We start from the raw sequence: 18051 nt of genomic DNA on the forward strand, positions 1-18051 counted from the left end.
CATTTTTAATAAAGCTAGACATGAGTTTTTAAAGAGCAAATAAAAGACAACTCGATGCTGAAATTCACTTCAGAATGCATAAACGTTATAAATTGAGATAATAATTAAGACATTAGCAAATTCTGTAACTAAAGTTAACTATATCTTTCCAATATTTATTCATGTAGTTTCTAATCCAAAAGTCTCAGTGATTCACATAGGCCTTCAGAATTCTATTGTGAAACAGGATGGCTCTAATACAATACTTCCCAAGCTGAAGTCAGTATTTTGGGGTACCATTATTCTTAGATTAATCAAAAAATAATTTCCTGTTTCCCCATTTATTATTAAAGAAACATAAACACCCAATCATTTTCCGATCCCCATATAATTATGGGAAGTATGCTTTTTCCAACCAAAAGCAAAGCAATTTCGAATTGTAGTTAGCCAATACAGCTTCTTATACACTCTTTTGTAATACATACATTTCAAATAAAAACTTTTGTTTTCACTGTGAGAAGCTCCACTGTAAGTTTCTTAGACTTCTGAGCATCTAAGTCCTTGAAATTGGAACCCCTCACCGCATTTGATTTACCTCTTTGCACTATAACTTGAAAACCTTAATGAATCACTGAAATTCTGCAACAGGAAGTACATGAATAAATATGACAAAAAAAGAATAGCAGGAATCATTGTTTGCCTTTAGACATTTGATTACATTTTGTTTTGGCTTCATATGAAACTTTCAAACTTTGGGGCATTGTACCTGAACAAAAGGAAAAGGATTCCTCATGGTTAAAAAAGAAACTACTTTTTTTCTGATTTGATTCACAAAAAATGCTAAAATATCAAGTTATATAGGTTCTTAATTTTTGTACCAACAAAATTTCAAAACCTAATTGGAGAAATGGAAAATTGTATTACATATACTGTACAATACTGTGAATGTGAAGACACACACACATGCACATTATTACAAATTTGGATGATCAGTAGTTATGGTCTAAAATGATACCTAGTAAATGTTAGAGACTCCCCAAGATGTTTTAGGCAAAAATATTTTTCTATATCCTATTTACAAATAGTATATTTTAAAAACCATAATCCAATAACTATAGTAGAATTATTAGCAAGCACAGGTATAGCATAGTTCAGTAAGTTTGAGAGAACAATTAATTTATGATAAATGATAAGCTCACAGCCCAATAATTTACTGTTATTATAATAAAAAATAACTTTATATTTTAACAATTCCAATATTTTAAAATATATGGATTAATGTAAGTATACACTGTTTCCCCTTTTCAAAGTACACCTAACTTACTTTCTCATTCTGTCCTGTTGTAATTTACATGTATCATATATGTGCTGTCTACCAGATTAATTCTTCTCATAATTCAGATTCATTCATCATATAACTGTACAAGTCTTTGGTATGCTCACACCTTATTTTGGCCATGATCCAGATGTAAACTTAAAACACCTATCAAATACCACTAATGGGAATATTAGACCCCTCTTTTAAAGGGAGAAAGCACCAAATAAGTAACTGCATAACTTTTATGACTCACATTTTTGGAGGTCTTAAATATGATTATAAGGAGCATTCCACTTTTCTGGTTTCCAAACTGACATTTGGGGCCAGGATTTCTCTGATTAATGGTGGAACTAGAGATGGCTTTTTCATTAGGATTGATTCCCTGTGGGCTATTGCTCCTGCTACTTCTTCTGCCTTGCAAATATGAGGGCTCTTCCTCTTCCGCCCTCCTATGAGAACACCACCACCCTCCCCATCACCACTGTGACGGCATGACTTTAAACTTAACTAACTTTTGTAAATGGAAAGATGAGATTATATACTATGTTGGAAAGGTGCTAAATCAAGTCAATATGGTGGTAGAGCCAGTAAGGAAAACAACTGTCCAAAGGTGTGTGTGTGTGTATATGGGGAAGGAGTGGGTTGGTAGGAAGAGAAGTAACAGTTTGACACCAAGGTTCCCACTGGCCCAGAAGTGGCCAAAAAAGGCACCCACTTTTGGCCTCAGTATCTAATGTAACTACTTGATTTAGGCAAGTGTCTTGATTAATGCTATATAGGACTATATTTCAATTGCTTTTGGTAAAAACACTTCAAACCACATCCTTCCAACAATAAGCAAATTTATTGTGTTACACATGGGTAGTTTAGTGATTAAAATATTCTTGGATTTATAAAAATAAACTATAATAGGGATGGTACCAGGATAAGCAGAAAGAGAAAAAATTTTCAACAATCCATAAATTTAAAAGATGCTTTTGAAAAAATATTTTATATATTATTTTTAACCTATGTATAAGAGGAAGTGTGAAAGGAAATTAAAAGTAAAATTGATATTAAAAAAGCAAAAATCAGGTTAATAAAATCAATACTGTCAAGAATGATTAAAATATCTAGAGTTAATTTTATTTATATATGCCAATATGTTTAAATCTTTATGAAAAATATATGGTTATATGATAATGAATCTGAATAGACATACGTATATATGAATGTATGAATTCATATATATATATGAATGTTAAATAATTAAATAATTCTATCTCCCCTCAAAGTCACTCTACTGATTCCTGTTGACTACAACAATACCTTTAGGTGAGATCATTGCTAATTAGCTATTGAAAACACCACCAGCATTCTTTTCATGACCAAGTTGTTGGACAATTTTTTAAAATTTTGGTTATTTTTTTAAAGCAGACAGTGAACTGTCACCTTTTATTGAAGAGAAGAAATATTCACATAAAATGTGAAGAAATGGGAGGTCAGTTAAAAAACTTGAGGTAATTTTTTAAAAAATTTTTTTGAGGTGATTTTTAAAACCATCAAAGCCATGATTTGGACAGCCTCTAACTTCTATTCAAATAAAATACAATAGTTACACCTAATCTCTATAAGAAATTCAAATTATGGTGCTTCTTTTTGATTATTAGAGATGTGGGAATTTGAGAAATATTCATTTTTTTCTATATTACATAAAAAGTGAAAATAAGTTTAATAGAAAATTCCTCTTGGGCTGAGTTCTATAATATTTTGAATGTAGTCACTGAACTTCATTTGGTTCAGTACCTTCTATGACAAAAAGCCAACCACTGAGATAGACCCAGTCTAGAAACCAAAGCATGTTTTATGTCCATTAATTGCTTGGAGGAATTTAGAGAAAATTCCAAGCATTTCACAGTCATTAGATATTATCAGCAAAATAATGTACTTGATTAAAACTATACTTCTGAGAATCACATGTTGCTTGGAGTATTTCTTTAAAAACAAAAAACTTTTTAATAACCGCAATTGCCAATACACTGAATGTTTAAATTCACAGTCATGCTGACTTCTTGGTTTCTTCCCTTAATTTTCTGTTTAAATAATAAAATTAAAAGGTATATAGTCAACAATTTTAATTTAATCAAGTTATTACATGTTACTTGGCTCTTTAGAAATGTATTTTGGTTAATCTCCCTCGTTAAGAGGGCATACACTCTGAAGCAGTCTACATTAACATGGTATCATCATATCTTGTTCTAGAGCAAGTCCTTAATTTAAGAGTCAAATTTCTCCTCAGGGAATTTCCATGTACTACTTCTTTTTCTATGTGTATCATGTACTCCATCTTCATGCAAACAGAGTCACAATCGCATAGTTAACTAACTAGTAGAGTAAATTAATAAGCCTAACCTTTTTCAGGCACAGGATTTATAAACTGTAGTGATTAATATTCTTTTCATCATTTTTCTGGACTCTTTTCTATATGTGCAATTCTGTATTTTCCAGGAAATTCTCTGTATAATCCCTTAAAAATTACATTGATATTTTTGAACAGTTAGTTGTTTATAGATGCTGATGGCCTCTATCTCCCTAAACACCATCATCAATTTTTAGCATCAGTTTTCCCATCTTGGCATTTCTATGTTTCTAATTACAGACTTGAGCAAATTACTCTTAAAGAGAAATTAGGAGGAAAAAAAATCTAGTTAGTTTACATGAAACTATTTTATCCACTATGGTAAATGAAAAGAAAAAATGCTGAGTGGTTCTAGTGAATCTAAACCCAGACTCATGGCATCTTTAAAATAAAATTTGAGGCATTAACCATTTCTACTAATTTCTTATTTAAACCAGACTCAAAACGATGACCTTGAACATGACAATCCTTTCTGCCAACATGCTCCTTTCTCATTTCTCTTTAATCTATAACACTACAGTCTGCCTGTCTTCCCTCTCTCCCTCCCTCCCTTTCTTCTTTTCTTCCTTCCTTTATCTCTTTCTTTCAATATAGCTCTTTCTCTTATTCAGGTCATACAAGGGTTTCCAGTACTCTGTAAAATATGCTTGATATAACAAGACATACTGTAGATTCTCAGTATGTTCAAGGCAAGAATTCCTTTTTCTTTTCTTATTCCTTGAAAAATTCTGGAGTACTAATAGAAAACTTAATACTACACAACATAACCACATGAGGTAGCCAAGTAGAAACCACAGATAGCAGTATGTGTTTCTTATCTAGATCTGGGAACAACTAGGCCAAGGATGAATTAAGGAATCCCAAGGCTTTTAAATAGGTGTGAGATTGCTTTCAGAGTTTTCTAAAGTTACAATTATATCACTTGAAATGCGTCCATTATTTGGGGCTGAGAATTAAGAATGTAAGTAGGGAGCTAATTATCTTGGATGAAAGATTAAGATGTAGAATTAGGGAATGACATAGGTATTTTAAAAAGGCAGTTAGGAATAAAGAAAAGTTTGAGTTCCTTAAGCGAAGATGTGTGTATGTGTATGTGTATGTATCCACAGCACTTACTACAAATCTCAGAAAATAACAGTTCCTACCTAAAGATATGTTGAATTGAATTGAATTTATCAAGAGTTTGTCATGTGTTTAGTATATACCATGAATTCATGAATATACCTTATAGGTACAGACCTGCCTAGGAGAAGTAAAGACACACTGCTTATAGAAACACATTTACATTTTACTTTTTATCTTGGTAACATTGTTCCATTTACAAATGTAATTTCTTTCCTCACTACAGATTTGTTCAATAGTGTGGTGGCTGTCACTAAACTAGTGTTTTTCAAGCTTTTTTGACTGCAATCAACAGTTGGAAATACATTCTACATAGCAGCCTAGTACATGCATACACATACATTTATGTGTACATACATAACTGAAACAAAAGTTTAACAATATGTACTCTTACTACATGTGATACACATATATTTTCTGCTCCATTCCATTCTATTCTATGTTCTAAAAATCCTAGCGATAAGCCAACACATTGGTTTTCATGGACCACTAATGTGTTGTCACCTGTAGTTTGCAAAACACAGCTTCACACCATACAAATAACATGTACATGTGAAAAGCATCACATGAGGAAAATCCAAAACCACTCCACTTCATAACGCATTTAACTCTATGGATAGCAGCCTTACATAGAAGAACCAATATGTATATCCTTTGGCATTTTAAAGGCTAGTGTTCTCTATTTTGTTTTTCATGACTGACAATTAGAGCACACTGAGTGTTTCTGAGAAGATGTCACATCTCACTTTGCATTCATCTACATACAACTGAGAATTTTATCTCTTTTCCTTATTCTCAACTCCATTAAAACCGTCCTTGATCTCATTTAACCTATAAACAAGAACATTTCCCATAGAGAAGTCTTTGCCCAGCAGTTATTTTTCTGCCACTGATTCACCATCACTCATAATCATCATTTCCAACTAAATCTATATAGTCTATTATCTTTTAAAAATTTACTTCATCTCTTTTCACTCTGTAAAGTTTTAAAGAAAATACATCTTCTCCAGAATTTGCCAGATTTGCTGAAATACAGAAATGCCCATGACTCTTCCTGCTCTATAAACATTTATCCCTTTCTTCTCTCATCCTACTTGATCTCTATCCTTTTGATACTATCAATCATCCAGAGGCTTTTTTTAAGTCCTTGAGCAAGAAGCAGCACTTTCACCACAGTTTCCCCCATAGTTTGACACTTTTCTTCACTTGCTCCAGAACGTCCTCTGAAATATGAGTTTAGATGAATATGACACCTAAATGGAATCCCATCTTCCACCCATCTTGGAAGTATTCAGTTACACTCGGGAGTTATTCTACCAAATGTTTCAAAGGCATAAGTAAACATAATAACATCAGCTAAAACACAATCTGTTTTTCCTTGTCTCTAATTCAGCGGCCACTCCACTGAACTTTAGACTCAGCTCTGACTCCCTAACCAAATGTATTGAGTCAAGCATGAAAACATTATCTCCCCCCTTTATTGTTTCCATTCTCTGCAAAACTTCTATAACTGCTTCAGAAGTTATAGTCAGCAAAGCAGACTTCCATACCCTATCCTGACAGAACTTCTTCTAGATACTGCATTGCACCCTGGCTTGAATATCTCTTTCTCCTTTGTTTTTAAAGCTTTCTTGGTTAGTATTCCAAATCTTTTAGGGCTTATCACTATTTTCTCCCAGAAAACCAACAGCGTTTTCTATTATTGCTCACTAACTTTCTTCATTTCATAAATACTCTCTTATTATTAAAAAGAAAAAAGAAAAAGCTCTGCATAGTCACTTCACTTTTTAATCTCAAAATGTGTATCTACCTGTTTAACTTCCTACACACTCACTCACACACACACACACCCCATCTTCAAAAACAAGAGTAACTCTACAATTTTCCAGTGTTTATAAATATGTTCTCCAACCAGAATCTGTGACAAGCATTTAATCATTTCTTACAATGATTTTCTAAAACTCACAAATGCACATTTAGAACAACTCCTGTGTCTGTCCAAATAAAGGAAATAGTAGCCAAAAAAAGGTATTGAGTTGAAACGCACATACACACACACACACACACACACACAATCTATTAAAAGATACAGAAATTTATGGTAGTGGTGTGCCTTTGGTGAGGAAGGAGGATTTGTTTATCAGGTTTATCTCTTTCCAAGTGAAATCATGCCAGATCTTTGGTGAACTGGATGATTAAGACAAATATTCAGAAAACTCAAAGCCACAAAATAGTCTACATGGGCTTTAATTTCTGATAACTATAAGTAACTTGTTGGTATACTGAATTATCTGTAAATGTAATTGTCTTCTCCTCTACTTTTTATTGATGACTTTAAATTAGGAACGAGAAATCGTATAGCATCTTTCAGTATACAAAGAACATGAACCTACACACAATATTAAAAGTTGTAGTGAAGGTTGGTATTACTATGTCCATTTCACAGTTGAGGAAATAAAGTTCAGAGAAGTAATGCTGATGTAGCTAATATTGTTCAACTGGTAAGTTACTTGAAACGAGTGGCTCTTCCCACAATCTATCACCTAAATGTAGCCACAAGGGCCCAAATATTATTTTTAATTATAAAATAAGTGAAAAGCCAAGAAACTAGTAGTTTATTTTTTCTAAATATAATTTATATTTGGTTTTATATCAGCCAAAGAAATGCATCTTTAGCTCTTAGTTCTTTGGAAAAGCAGTTGTTTGCTTTGCCACTGTCTTCTGAGTAAGAAATGTAACGTGATATTGATAGGTTAAAGATCAAAAAAATAGAAAAACAAAAAAATTTCACAGGTTCGCTCTCATACCTGGCTATGGATTCTTATGCTCTTGAAATAAATTCAGAGAAAGCCTTGAAGTTTCACAGAGAAAAAAATATTTCTCATAATGTTTTAGAGTAGAAGTTAACAAGCCTGCTGGGATCCTTTTAGCCCCTGCAGAGCTAAGTCTTCAACATTATTAAATGTCTGTCGCATCTGAAGTATGCTGCAACATAACTCAATAAACAACAGAAAACATGTGATGCTGAATAGAGGGAGGCTTTTCGATTACCCTGCAGAATAATTCAATTTCAGGACAGGTGTTTGCATGTGATGGAACAAGATATGACTGAAGGATAAAACCACCTGTGTGTCCCTCCCTCAATATTTTGAAACTACTAAGGATAATAGCATAAATGCTAGATGAAAAAGTATGTTAAGAATGAGCAGAAGCATTGCAGCACAAATGAAGGAATACAATTATGCACAAAATCCTCAAAATTTACACTGATCCCACCAAAGAAAGTACTGTCTTGAAAACAGGTTTTTGTTAAAAAAAAAAAAAAAAAAAAGATATTATCTAGAGTGCTCTACTTCCCCAGCCAAGATCATCTGATGTTCTAATTGGTAACTGAAAAATCACACTTATAAAGGTGAAAGATTTTACCATTATTTTGGGCTCATTTTTGCTTTTAAAAAACTAATCCAAAAATAAGAGGAAGGGCTTCCCTGGTGGCGCAGTGGTTGAGAGTCCGCCTGCCGATGCAGGGAACACGGGTTCATGCCCCGGTCCGGGAAGATCCCACATGCCGCGGAGGGGCTGGGCCCGTGAGCCATGACCGCTGAGCCTGCGCGTCCGGAGCCTGTGCTCCACAGTGGGAGAGGACACAACAGTGAGAGGCCCGCGTACCGCAAAAAAATAAAAATATAAAAAAATAAAAAATAAAATAAAGAGGAAAACTGAAAGAGTAGTCCTTTCTCCAACTTGCATATTTACATGGGCCTTTCAATAAATCTTGAATTTAACCTACTAATTTAAGTAGATATTTTTATATGATGAATGAGCTCATTTTTAATATTTGTAAAATATGAATAAAAATAAATGTAAGAGACTGAAGCATATCCAGGCTTGTGAAACTTATTGGATAGTAGGACATTTTGTTACATTTTTCCAAAGCAAAATTAAAAAGTGAATTGTTTTCTGGTAAAAGTAAACTACATATTCAATCTGACCAATTGAGATTGAACAGTAAGTTCTAAGAGCACCAACTACTTCAGATGAGTTTTTTTTTAAGATACACTTCAACCTGTTCCTGGGGAACACTCCAGTAGTTTTTTGGTTTACGTTTATATCCAGAGGGAATATTCTATCAGTGTCTCCAGGATCACCCTGACATAGTTCTTCAGTCTCCAACCTTGTACTCTAGAACAAATATGGATGAAATGCCCATGTCTTTTTACACACCTTTCAGTTTTTAGTCTTACAGACTATTTTACTAAATTGTCCTGTATTTGTCAATCTGTAAGTCTGCACTGTGCAAAATTCTTAATTATTCACCCAGGAGAACAGTTGACTAAAACTAACGAAAATATGCAGCAATGCTTCAGTAATCAATTCATTAAAAAGTTTAAAAATCAAGTAACTTTTGTTTCCTTCATCACTAGATATACTTTCCATTCTCACTTAAAATATCCAAATACTTTTATATGATTAAAGTCTAAAGTTTGTTGTTGTTATTGGCTTTTTGATTATTTTTATTTTGTTTAATGACAGCTGAACTTCAAACAAACATTCTTATAGGATAATTTACAAATGCTTTTAATTGCTTTTATTCTACTATTCTTAATTGCCATCCAAAAGATTGGTTAGAATTTGCATGATGTTTGGATGAGAAGGGGTATGATTTTCATTTAGGAATTATTTTAAAATGTGTGGTTCTTTTAAAAACAACTTTGACTAACTTGTATTAAATCTAGTGATGGAAAGAATCTCACTGGACTTGCATTACACTTTGATGTCTTGGCAACAAGTCTATTTTCTGCCTTTAGTCAAAGCTGAACTTTTCTGAGCTTTTTTCCTTAGCATTTATGAAATTCAGACTCTTTTCCCTATGTTATTTCTATATTATATTCTAGTGTTAATCTACTATCATTTGGTTTGAATTTCTTGAAAAGTTTCCTCTTTCCTTTTGATTAAAACAAAAATGTGTATTTTTATACCGGGATGTTTTTGATTCTTAAAACTGAAAACTGAAAACCCATTTTTGAACTATGATATAAAATGACAAACTGTTGTATGTTGCAGTTTAAGATACGAAACATTTGTATTTTACCTGTAGGTTTTTTTTGTCACAAACTTCCAAATCTTATATGACATGTTCAATTGTTGACCGGTTTTGTTATTTAACCATACAGAGTCTGAGTTTGAGTGACACACCTATTTTATGTGTGGTCTACAAATGAAAAGGTGGGGAAGCAGGTGCCACCTTCCTGCAAAAATCGCAGACAATGCTCTGTCCAGAATTTTACAATTGCCATTTGTGTGGTTGAAGCTCTTAGAACTTAACGTCGTATATAGGAAATGTGTCCCTCCTCCCTTAGAACACTCTTCGAAATCCAGTTACCAAGCATGGGGCAATATCTGGATGCTTTCCACGAGACCTCTTAGGACCTCAACCTAACTTGCGGAAAATTATTTGGGGCCCGTTCATTCAGCAGATAAATTTTTAAAAGAGAGAAAAGAAAAGAAAGAAGATGAGATTATCCTTTTTCCTGACTTTCCGGTTTCTCAGTCTCTTCACTCTCATGTTCTTCCAACTCCTGCCTCTAGCTCACAGAAAGCCTGGGTGGCAGCGGTATGTACACTCAGCAGAGAGCCAAGAGCGGGGGCAGGGAAGTCTCCTGAGGCACTGCTTACTAATGTAATTCCATAAATCAGCTAATGGGAGAGAAACCAGATCTGTGTGGTCTCTAATGCTGTCCCACAGAGATCAATCATGTCACCTGAACAATGTTCAGGGACTACGAGGCTGGGGTTACCCACGGGACAATTTTCTCCCTTGTCATATCAGGTTGGGAGATTTAAAAAAAGTTAGATCTTAGTATCAGAAATGTAACTGCTGTGAATATAAAAACTACAGGATTCCCTTTGTATGAGATTACCTTTGTGTGAGACAAAGGTCGGTCATATAATGTATTATCATACTATGTAATCACGTTTCTTACAATATATGGGAACTTAATATTGATCATTGAGGACACAAGTTTTTAAGATAAGTTTTGCTTCACAGGGGCATACAGAATTTGTAATGACTGCTTTGAATAATCAGTGATAATTTTTTTAGTAGAGTAATTGACTAAATGAATAGTCTTATATGCAACTATACAGTGCACCGTATCATAGGAAAACTAAGTTTGTTTTATGTGCATTGTTATATGGAATACTATGAAGTGGTGATTTTATTAATATATTTTAAAGGAGTTAAGATGCTCTTAACATGAGGCTAAGCAGGAAAACGTGGAAATAAGTAAAGCAGTTTTAAAAGGAACGCCAGAGGGGAGGCTTTAAAAAACGTGGGCAAGAATCCCAACACATCTATGTGAATCTGTCTTAATTTCAGTTTACTGACCCTGAGAATCTGATTACGCCTCCAGTATTTGGCATGAGAATAAGTCAAAGGGAAAGAAGAGCACATGGGGCTTGAAGTGATAAATAAGAATAGTAGTGATGACTATAATCCAGATATTAATTCATGTCCATAATTTAAAGTCAACAAATATTAGCTACTGAACTTACACCTGAAATCCACAGGTAATATCCATAATGAATCCCCAAATCACCATCCTTAGCCAGGGAGGCTACCTGACATCTAAAACATCTCCACAGATGATGATAAGTTACAGAAACCAAATTAGAGAGGGAAGCAGGTCAGCAGGGGTACTTTTCACCATCCCACAACCACTGCTCCAGCTTTGGTTCTGTCATGTAAACCCTGTCACTCTGACATGCATCCAGCTGGTTTCCTACAACCATAACTGTGTGGTTACACATGTGCTTAAGGCAATCATGCTGCCTTTGCCACTTTAAAATGACCTAGATAGAATGTTAGCCAATTAAAAATTTTAAAAAAACAAAACTTTTTCTTTCTTTCTGCCAAATTGCATTCCATTAAGAATCTCAGCTTTGAACCAAGAACAATACTCTGGTAGGAAGGGGTGTATAGCTAGGAGAACATCTTCAGAGAGCTCTACAAAGAGAGAAATGTGTTTCCCCTCCCATCCACACCCCAGTTTCTGAAGATCAACAGAATTTTAAAAGAGAAGAAAAAGTAATACTATGGAATTTTGTGATCAAAAAGCCTAAGAAACTTAAGGATCATGATAAGTTTGTGGGAAAACTATCAAAAGGAAGAAAAAAGGAAACTTATGAAATTTGTTTAGACTAATAAATCAGCATAGAAACTCGTGCAGAAAACCTCTTGGTACTCACATTAAACTCGTTCAGAGAGGTTACTTACTAAATAAATGAGAATTATTCAGTGGTCCTATCTACTACATACCCTAAATTGGGATGAAGGCAGAGCATGAGTCTAGCAAAAGATGAAGGCCACTTAGCAACACCAAATCTATAATTCTAGATTTTATAATCCTAGATACTATAGTTCGAGAGGAAAAAAAGAAAAAGCTATGTAGTGCTATCAACTGGGCAATAACAGGAGGCTTTAGTATGAACTGAATTTTAACTGCCCATGGGCCTTAGAGACCTAGAGAAGTTATATTAATCCAGAGAAGATCATTGAAAGCTAAAAACTAATTTTTGCCACCTAAGAAAACACATGGACCTACGCCTTTATAATTGCTATTATCTTTGCTTAAGCAGAGTTGCCAAAGGAAATGTAATAAACCACCCTGGAGTAAAGTCAAACTTTCAACAGAGATGGGCTCTTTTATAAAGAGGAATCAATGCAATATTTTGATGGAATTGATCATAATCAATAATGATATCAATATAAATTGATTTTGAGGGAATTCCAAAGTGTTATTTGTTTTGACTTATATTAATACAACTTAAAAAAAAAACTGTATCTTACTTGTGTTCAAACATGCAAAGATCTTTAACTGTTTTCCCTTCTCCTTTTAAAGACCAGTCCTTCTTGGAGAAAACTCCTTTAAGCCATGTTCACAATTTTTTAAAAAAATGTGCAGATTTCCCTCTGATGATAACTTGTGAGTACCACTCTCAGCCTACAATCCAGCCCATTGAATATTCCCTAATGCTAAATCCACCACCTATATATGAACACTTAGCCATCTACTCTGTAAATTATATCAAGAGGCTAAATATGATTACCTGTTCATATTTCTTTACTAAATATGCCACCAAACCCATTTACCTCTGATTTTCCATTTTTTCCCCTTTTGTTTTGATCAGGTCACCATATGAAATTTCCACCAAACACATCAATCTTTGTATTTAACATAATTAAAAGCCTAATTTAACAAGTAATTTAGTGATAATCTGTACGTTGTCTGTTTTAAGGGCATATAGGAAAAAGAAACTATTATTGACCAAATAGGGTGTCCAACAAAACAGTGCTTGGTGTATAGAACAATTTTGTGACTACAAAATGGTTAATCTGCTAAATGCAGAACCTCAAATTTATATTTTTTGTAACTGAGTTTTAGGAATCATTCGTTTCTACGCTATGTAAGACATTCTTAAATAAAATTACCATCACTTGCTACAAATTGTATCTATTCTAAGTCATCTCTCCTTAAAAACTGCAAATGGTGTTCAGCTTTCTATACTATATCCACTTTCCGGAAAAATACCAAGTATGCAGAAAATAAAATGAGGAAACAAACATTTTGTCATGGTAAGGAGAAAAATTATCCTAGAAGAGGGTAGAAAATCCCCTTTTGAATTAATGTATTTCCGTTTCAATGATTACTGTGTGTGTGTGTGTGTGTGTGTGTGTGTTAATGGGAATGTAGGCTTGTGTGCCACAAACTGTGTCCTCACTATTACAACTGGGCCACTAATAAGTCTCGCCCAATAAAAGTATATAGAATGTTATGTGTCCCACCCTTTGGGCAGAGATGCTTTTAAAAATAATAATAAGGGGGGAGGGGTCATTTTGAACCACCAAGGGAAATTTCTGACCATATTGAATGTGAAACTTCTGATTTTTCAAACCAATTACATTAGTTTTCCTCCCGGAGCTAAAAAGGAGGGGCGCCCTCCCCATATGGAGGGCGGTTCCAGGCGAAGTGCAGCTGGGGAGGGTGGCGGAGAGGCCATGACCTCCGCAAACCACCTACAACTGTATCTTACAACCTGAATGAAGCTTAAGGAAAGGGGTACTGCATCTTGAAGCCAGACACGAAGCCCTGAAGGGGTGAGGACAGGGGAGTGAGGAGGGAGGGGGGGAGACTGGGAAACAAGAAATCATCTCCTCTGACCTCTAGCGAAGTGCCAGGTTTTTTCTTTAGCTCTTCACATTTTCTAAATTTGCAGATCTGGTGTCCCGTTTTGCGGTTCCTGCAACTGCTGCAGACGCCACAGTTGATGAGCCTCTTGCAGGGCACGCAGACCCCACACCTTTTCCTCTTCTTCTTGGCCGGGTTGGTTCCGCCAGCTCCCCCCGAGGAGGACGAAGAGGAGGAGGAATGATTCTGCGGGCAGTCTGCCAGATTGGCAATTTGAAACGCACTGTCTGTGACGGCTGCTGAGGCTGCTGCGGGGGAGTGAAGGGCTGTCATGACGATGACCCCTGGAGGTAATGAGATGCCCCCTAAAGCCGGGATAGCGGAAAAAGTCCCCACGCGCTCGGGGAGATTCATTATCTCTGCTTCAGCAGCGCCGCATTTGAGCTTGTTCATGCATTCCCCCGCCAAAGGTCTGCAGTGTTCGGGGGATAAGGTGGAGAGGAAATTAGTATTTGCCATTTGCAACGACGGCTCTGGCGGGCAGCCAGCTTTCCCCAGCCTCTGGGAGTCGTTTCGGTGGTGCATGCTGGTCCTGCTGCCGCCGCTGCCGCCGCCGCCGCCGCCGCCGCCCCCGCCGCCGCCCCCGCCGCCGCCGCCGCCGCCGCCGCCGCCGCCGCCACCGCCGGTGGGGAGGATCGCCGAGGAGGCGGCGGAGGAGGAGGCGGCGGCGGCGGAGGATTTCCTGCTGCCCCCGCCGCCCCCGCCGCCGCCCCCGCCGCCGCCGCCTCCGCCTCCGCCGCCCCCGCCACTGCCCCAGAGCATGGCGGTGGCGGCGGCGGCGGTGGCCGCGTTGTCGCAGTTCCAGGGGGACATGCCGATGCGCGCGGCGGCCGCGGCGGCGGCGGCGCTGCTGGGGAAGATGGGGGTGGTGATGCGCGCGATCTTGGCCGCCTGCGGGAAGGCGCCCCCGTTGGTCTTGTAGAAGGAGGTGGCAAAGGAGCGGTAGCGCTCCATCTCCGAGTTGTAATCCACAAGGCTGTTCAGGGCCCCCTCGGGCAGGTGGCTTTCCTTGGGCAAGCCCGGGGCCTCCGGGCTCGGCCCGGGCTCCACGCAGACATTGGTGTTCATGGTACAGGGGGGGAAGAAGGGGTGCAGGGTGGAAGTGGGGACCGTCTGGTCCGACACCTGGGTGGGAAAGGGGGAAAGGTGGGGGGGAGGGAAGGGGGTGATGGTGGTGCCGGGGTGGGGGCCGAGGCGGGAGGGGAAAGTGGGTCCGGGTGGGGAGAGCAAGGTGAGGACTGCTTTATTCCTCTCTGGGGCGCATTTCCACAGACGGTGAATTCCCAGGTAGCGTCTTCCTTTGCATTATCCTCCAACTGTTACAACTAAAATAAAGAAAGTCATTCCAACAAGCATCACGAGGAAAAAGATGGACAAATAAATAAACAGCCTCCCTCACTACCCCACCGCAGACGCTGAAAGCTCCCACATTCTTCGTCAGGTCGTTTGCATAACAATCATCAAGACGTGATCCCCCCCATTCCCATCCTTCCCCCACGCTCCCAGGCCCGCTCTCTCCCTCCCCACAGCACACCACGGCTCCTCCCCCCATTCTTATAACCCTCCTGAGAAAATGTATTAATAGCCAGGATACCCAGGGAAAGAGGAAAGACAGGGGTGACAAATGCCGAGGGAAAAGGGCAATTGGAGTGCTTAAAGACATGCAAATCAGGGGTGGGAGGGCGATACTACCTATAAGCAGAGGGCATTTAAACATTTTGAAATGTATGAACAAGTGCTGCCTGGGCATGCAAATGCTCTAAAGTAGAAAACTGCTATGGCCCTATGAGGAAAATGAACAGGAAATTAGCAAATGAAGTACTGAGAAAGTCTGCAATACATCCGAGTATAAACTGTAAGCAAACACAATACAACTGAGAGCTAAGAGACTGCCCACATACAATCTGAACTAAAGAGGCAGGGAGAAAAGAACTACCAGCTGCCACAGTGTCCTTGTGTGTCTGCGGTCATTAGTTTGAATCCCAGCACAGCTGGCTCTGTTAGGGTCTTAATTCAATGGACCAAGGACGGGTCTCAATTGTACAAGCCATTTGGTGGTGGGGCTTGGAGGGGGTAAGAGGGTGGTGTTCTACTTGTTTAAAAGAAAGAAAAGAAAGATGGACTAGACTAAAAAAAATTTTTAATAATACAAAAAAATGTCAAAGGTTTTAAACCAAGTGCCTGCAGTCTCTGTAAGAATATTCCCAATAATTCCTAATGGAGACTCCAGTCTATTCCCAAGACAAGAGGAAAGCATGGACTTTTTGAGGATCTCTCACAGTCACTGATTTTTTTACATTGAGTAAAAGTAGGGGGGAATCATTTAAGGTGTTCCATGAAGAAATAATCATTAAAATGATTTTTTTTCTTTTGCTCTGTTTTACAGGAAAGTTTAATGTTAACTGGGTATTTGCATTCATCTCTTTGCTTACAGGCCATTATTATGCTTAGGAAGAGGTATTTTAGTTGTTTATCACAGAGGGAGAGGTACATCACAGCCTTTTGAGAAGTAAAGCAAAAACATAAAGTGTATATTAACCTAAAAAACCAGTTTCTTTGTTTCCAGATTTTTTTGGGGGGGGCAGAATATCTTTTTGTGACATCTTCTGAAGCCCACATATTGGTCTAGAATGTGGAGTTCAGGGAATTTTAAATGGGGGCCCAGTAGTCTGTCTCAAATATTCAGTTCAAAATGGATAGCAATTATAGCAATTATGCTTATAATTAGATTAATGAACCATTTATGCCCAAACTCCAAGTGCAAAAACTTCAAGACCTGATGATGAGGTGCCCTAAAAAGAGGGGTTTATGTAAACAAATCCCTATTAAGCAAAGTAAATCAAGATAAGGAACCTCACCCCAGGCTGGATTAGAAGCTAGCAGGCATCTTTCAATCACAGCCAGTCCCTAATCATTCAGGAACCACCTCTGTGGTTTCGCATTAGGGAAAACTGCTCCCTTCAGAGGTCTGAAGGCAATACAAAGGGTGCCCCCAAAATGCTCCTGGCTAAATATTCTTGATGCTGGGAAGGGGGTGGGGGAAGACACAGCAAGAATATGCATATAGCTTCAGTTTCTGCGAATCACATTGTAACTGCAAGACCATAATAACTACTACTCAGTAAAAACTAGTTATGCCAACCATGCATTAGATACCAGCACACTGAGTGGAGGGAAAAATGTCAACATTTTAGTCTTTTGACCTTGCTCCAAATAAAGAAATAATTTAATGTCCCTTTTTCCGAGTATCAGAGTGGTGTCTCCAAAAAGAAGCTTTCCTTATTACCATCACCTCCCCCTTCCCTCCTCAAGGTTTAATGCCACCAGAAACTGTAGAAAATGATTGTGCCCAGCATCCAGGTCATTATTGTTTAATCAATGCATCTTGGAGCATGAAAAAGGTACCTTAACCACAGCTATTGTTTGGATTTTCTTTAAAAAACGAAATAAAACACACACAAATAACTATAGTCCTATTCCAAAGCTAAATTAGACATCCATACTTCATGATCCTGTTTTGCCTTTAAACAATGTGACTGTACATGCCTAATATTGTATGTCTGGTCTACCAGAGACATAGAGATCAAAGGTCATATTTAACATTCAGGAGGAGGGGCGGGTGCAGATTAATTAATAAATTAATACAGCGACGCCTTTTATCGCTGGAGTCCAGCATTAATAATCTACTTTTACAATCCCAACGGACAGCAAACATTTAAGAGCAAAAAGCCAGAGAAAGAGAAAGAACAATCACTTACCAGTCTCTTTTTATTTGGGGAGCCTTAGAATTTGCAGACGCTGCCAGTCTGCCTTTAATTAGTTGCACATCACCCCCTAACACAAAGAAACACAAATCCAGATGTGTCTTGGCAGCTCCCAATTACAACTTTAATACTTGTAAACAAACTGTTGGGGACGGGGGAATAAATAAATATGCGGATCAAAAAAAAAATACCTGTAAATGGCTTTTTTTTTTCTTGTTGCAG

General features: G+C 37.5%; 1 protein-coding gene across 1 annotated transcript; it reads right to left on the bottom strand.

The window, feature by feature from the left end:
* Nucleotides 1–13924: 13924 nt before the first annotated feature.
* CXXC4 (CXXC finger protein 4) lies at nucleotides 13925–15133 on the bottom strand. Its single transcript, XM_065877267.1, has one exon. The coding sequence runs from the start codon at nucleotides 15131–15133 to the stop codon at nucleotides 13925–13927; it is 1209 nt and encodes a 402-aa protein (XP_065733339.1).
* Between the last annotated feature and the right edge of the window lie 2918 nt (nucleotides 15134–18051).

This window comes from Phocoena phocoena, chromosome 5 (genome assembly GCF_963924675.1).
Source record: "Phocoena phocoena chromosome 5, mPhoPho1.1, whole genome shotgun sequence".
In the NCBI taxonomy this organism is placed as follows: Eukaryota; Metazoa; Chordata; class Mammalia; order Artiodactyla; family Phocoenidae; genus Phocoena; species Phocoena phocoena.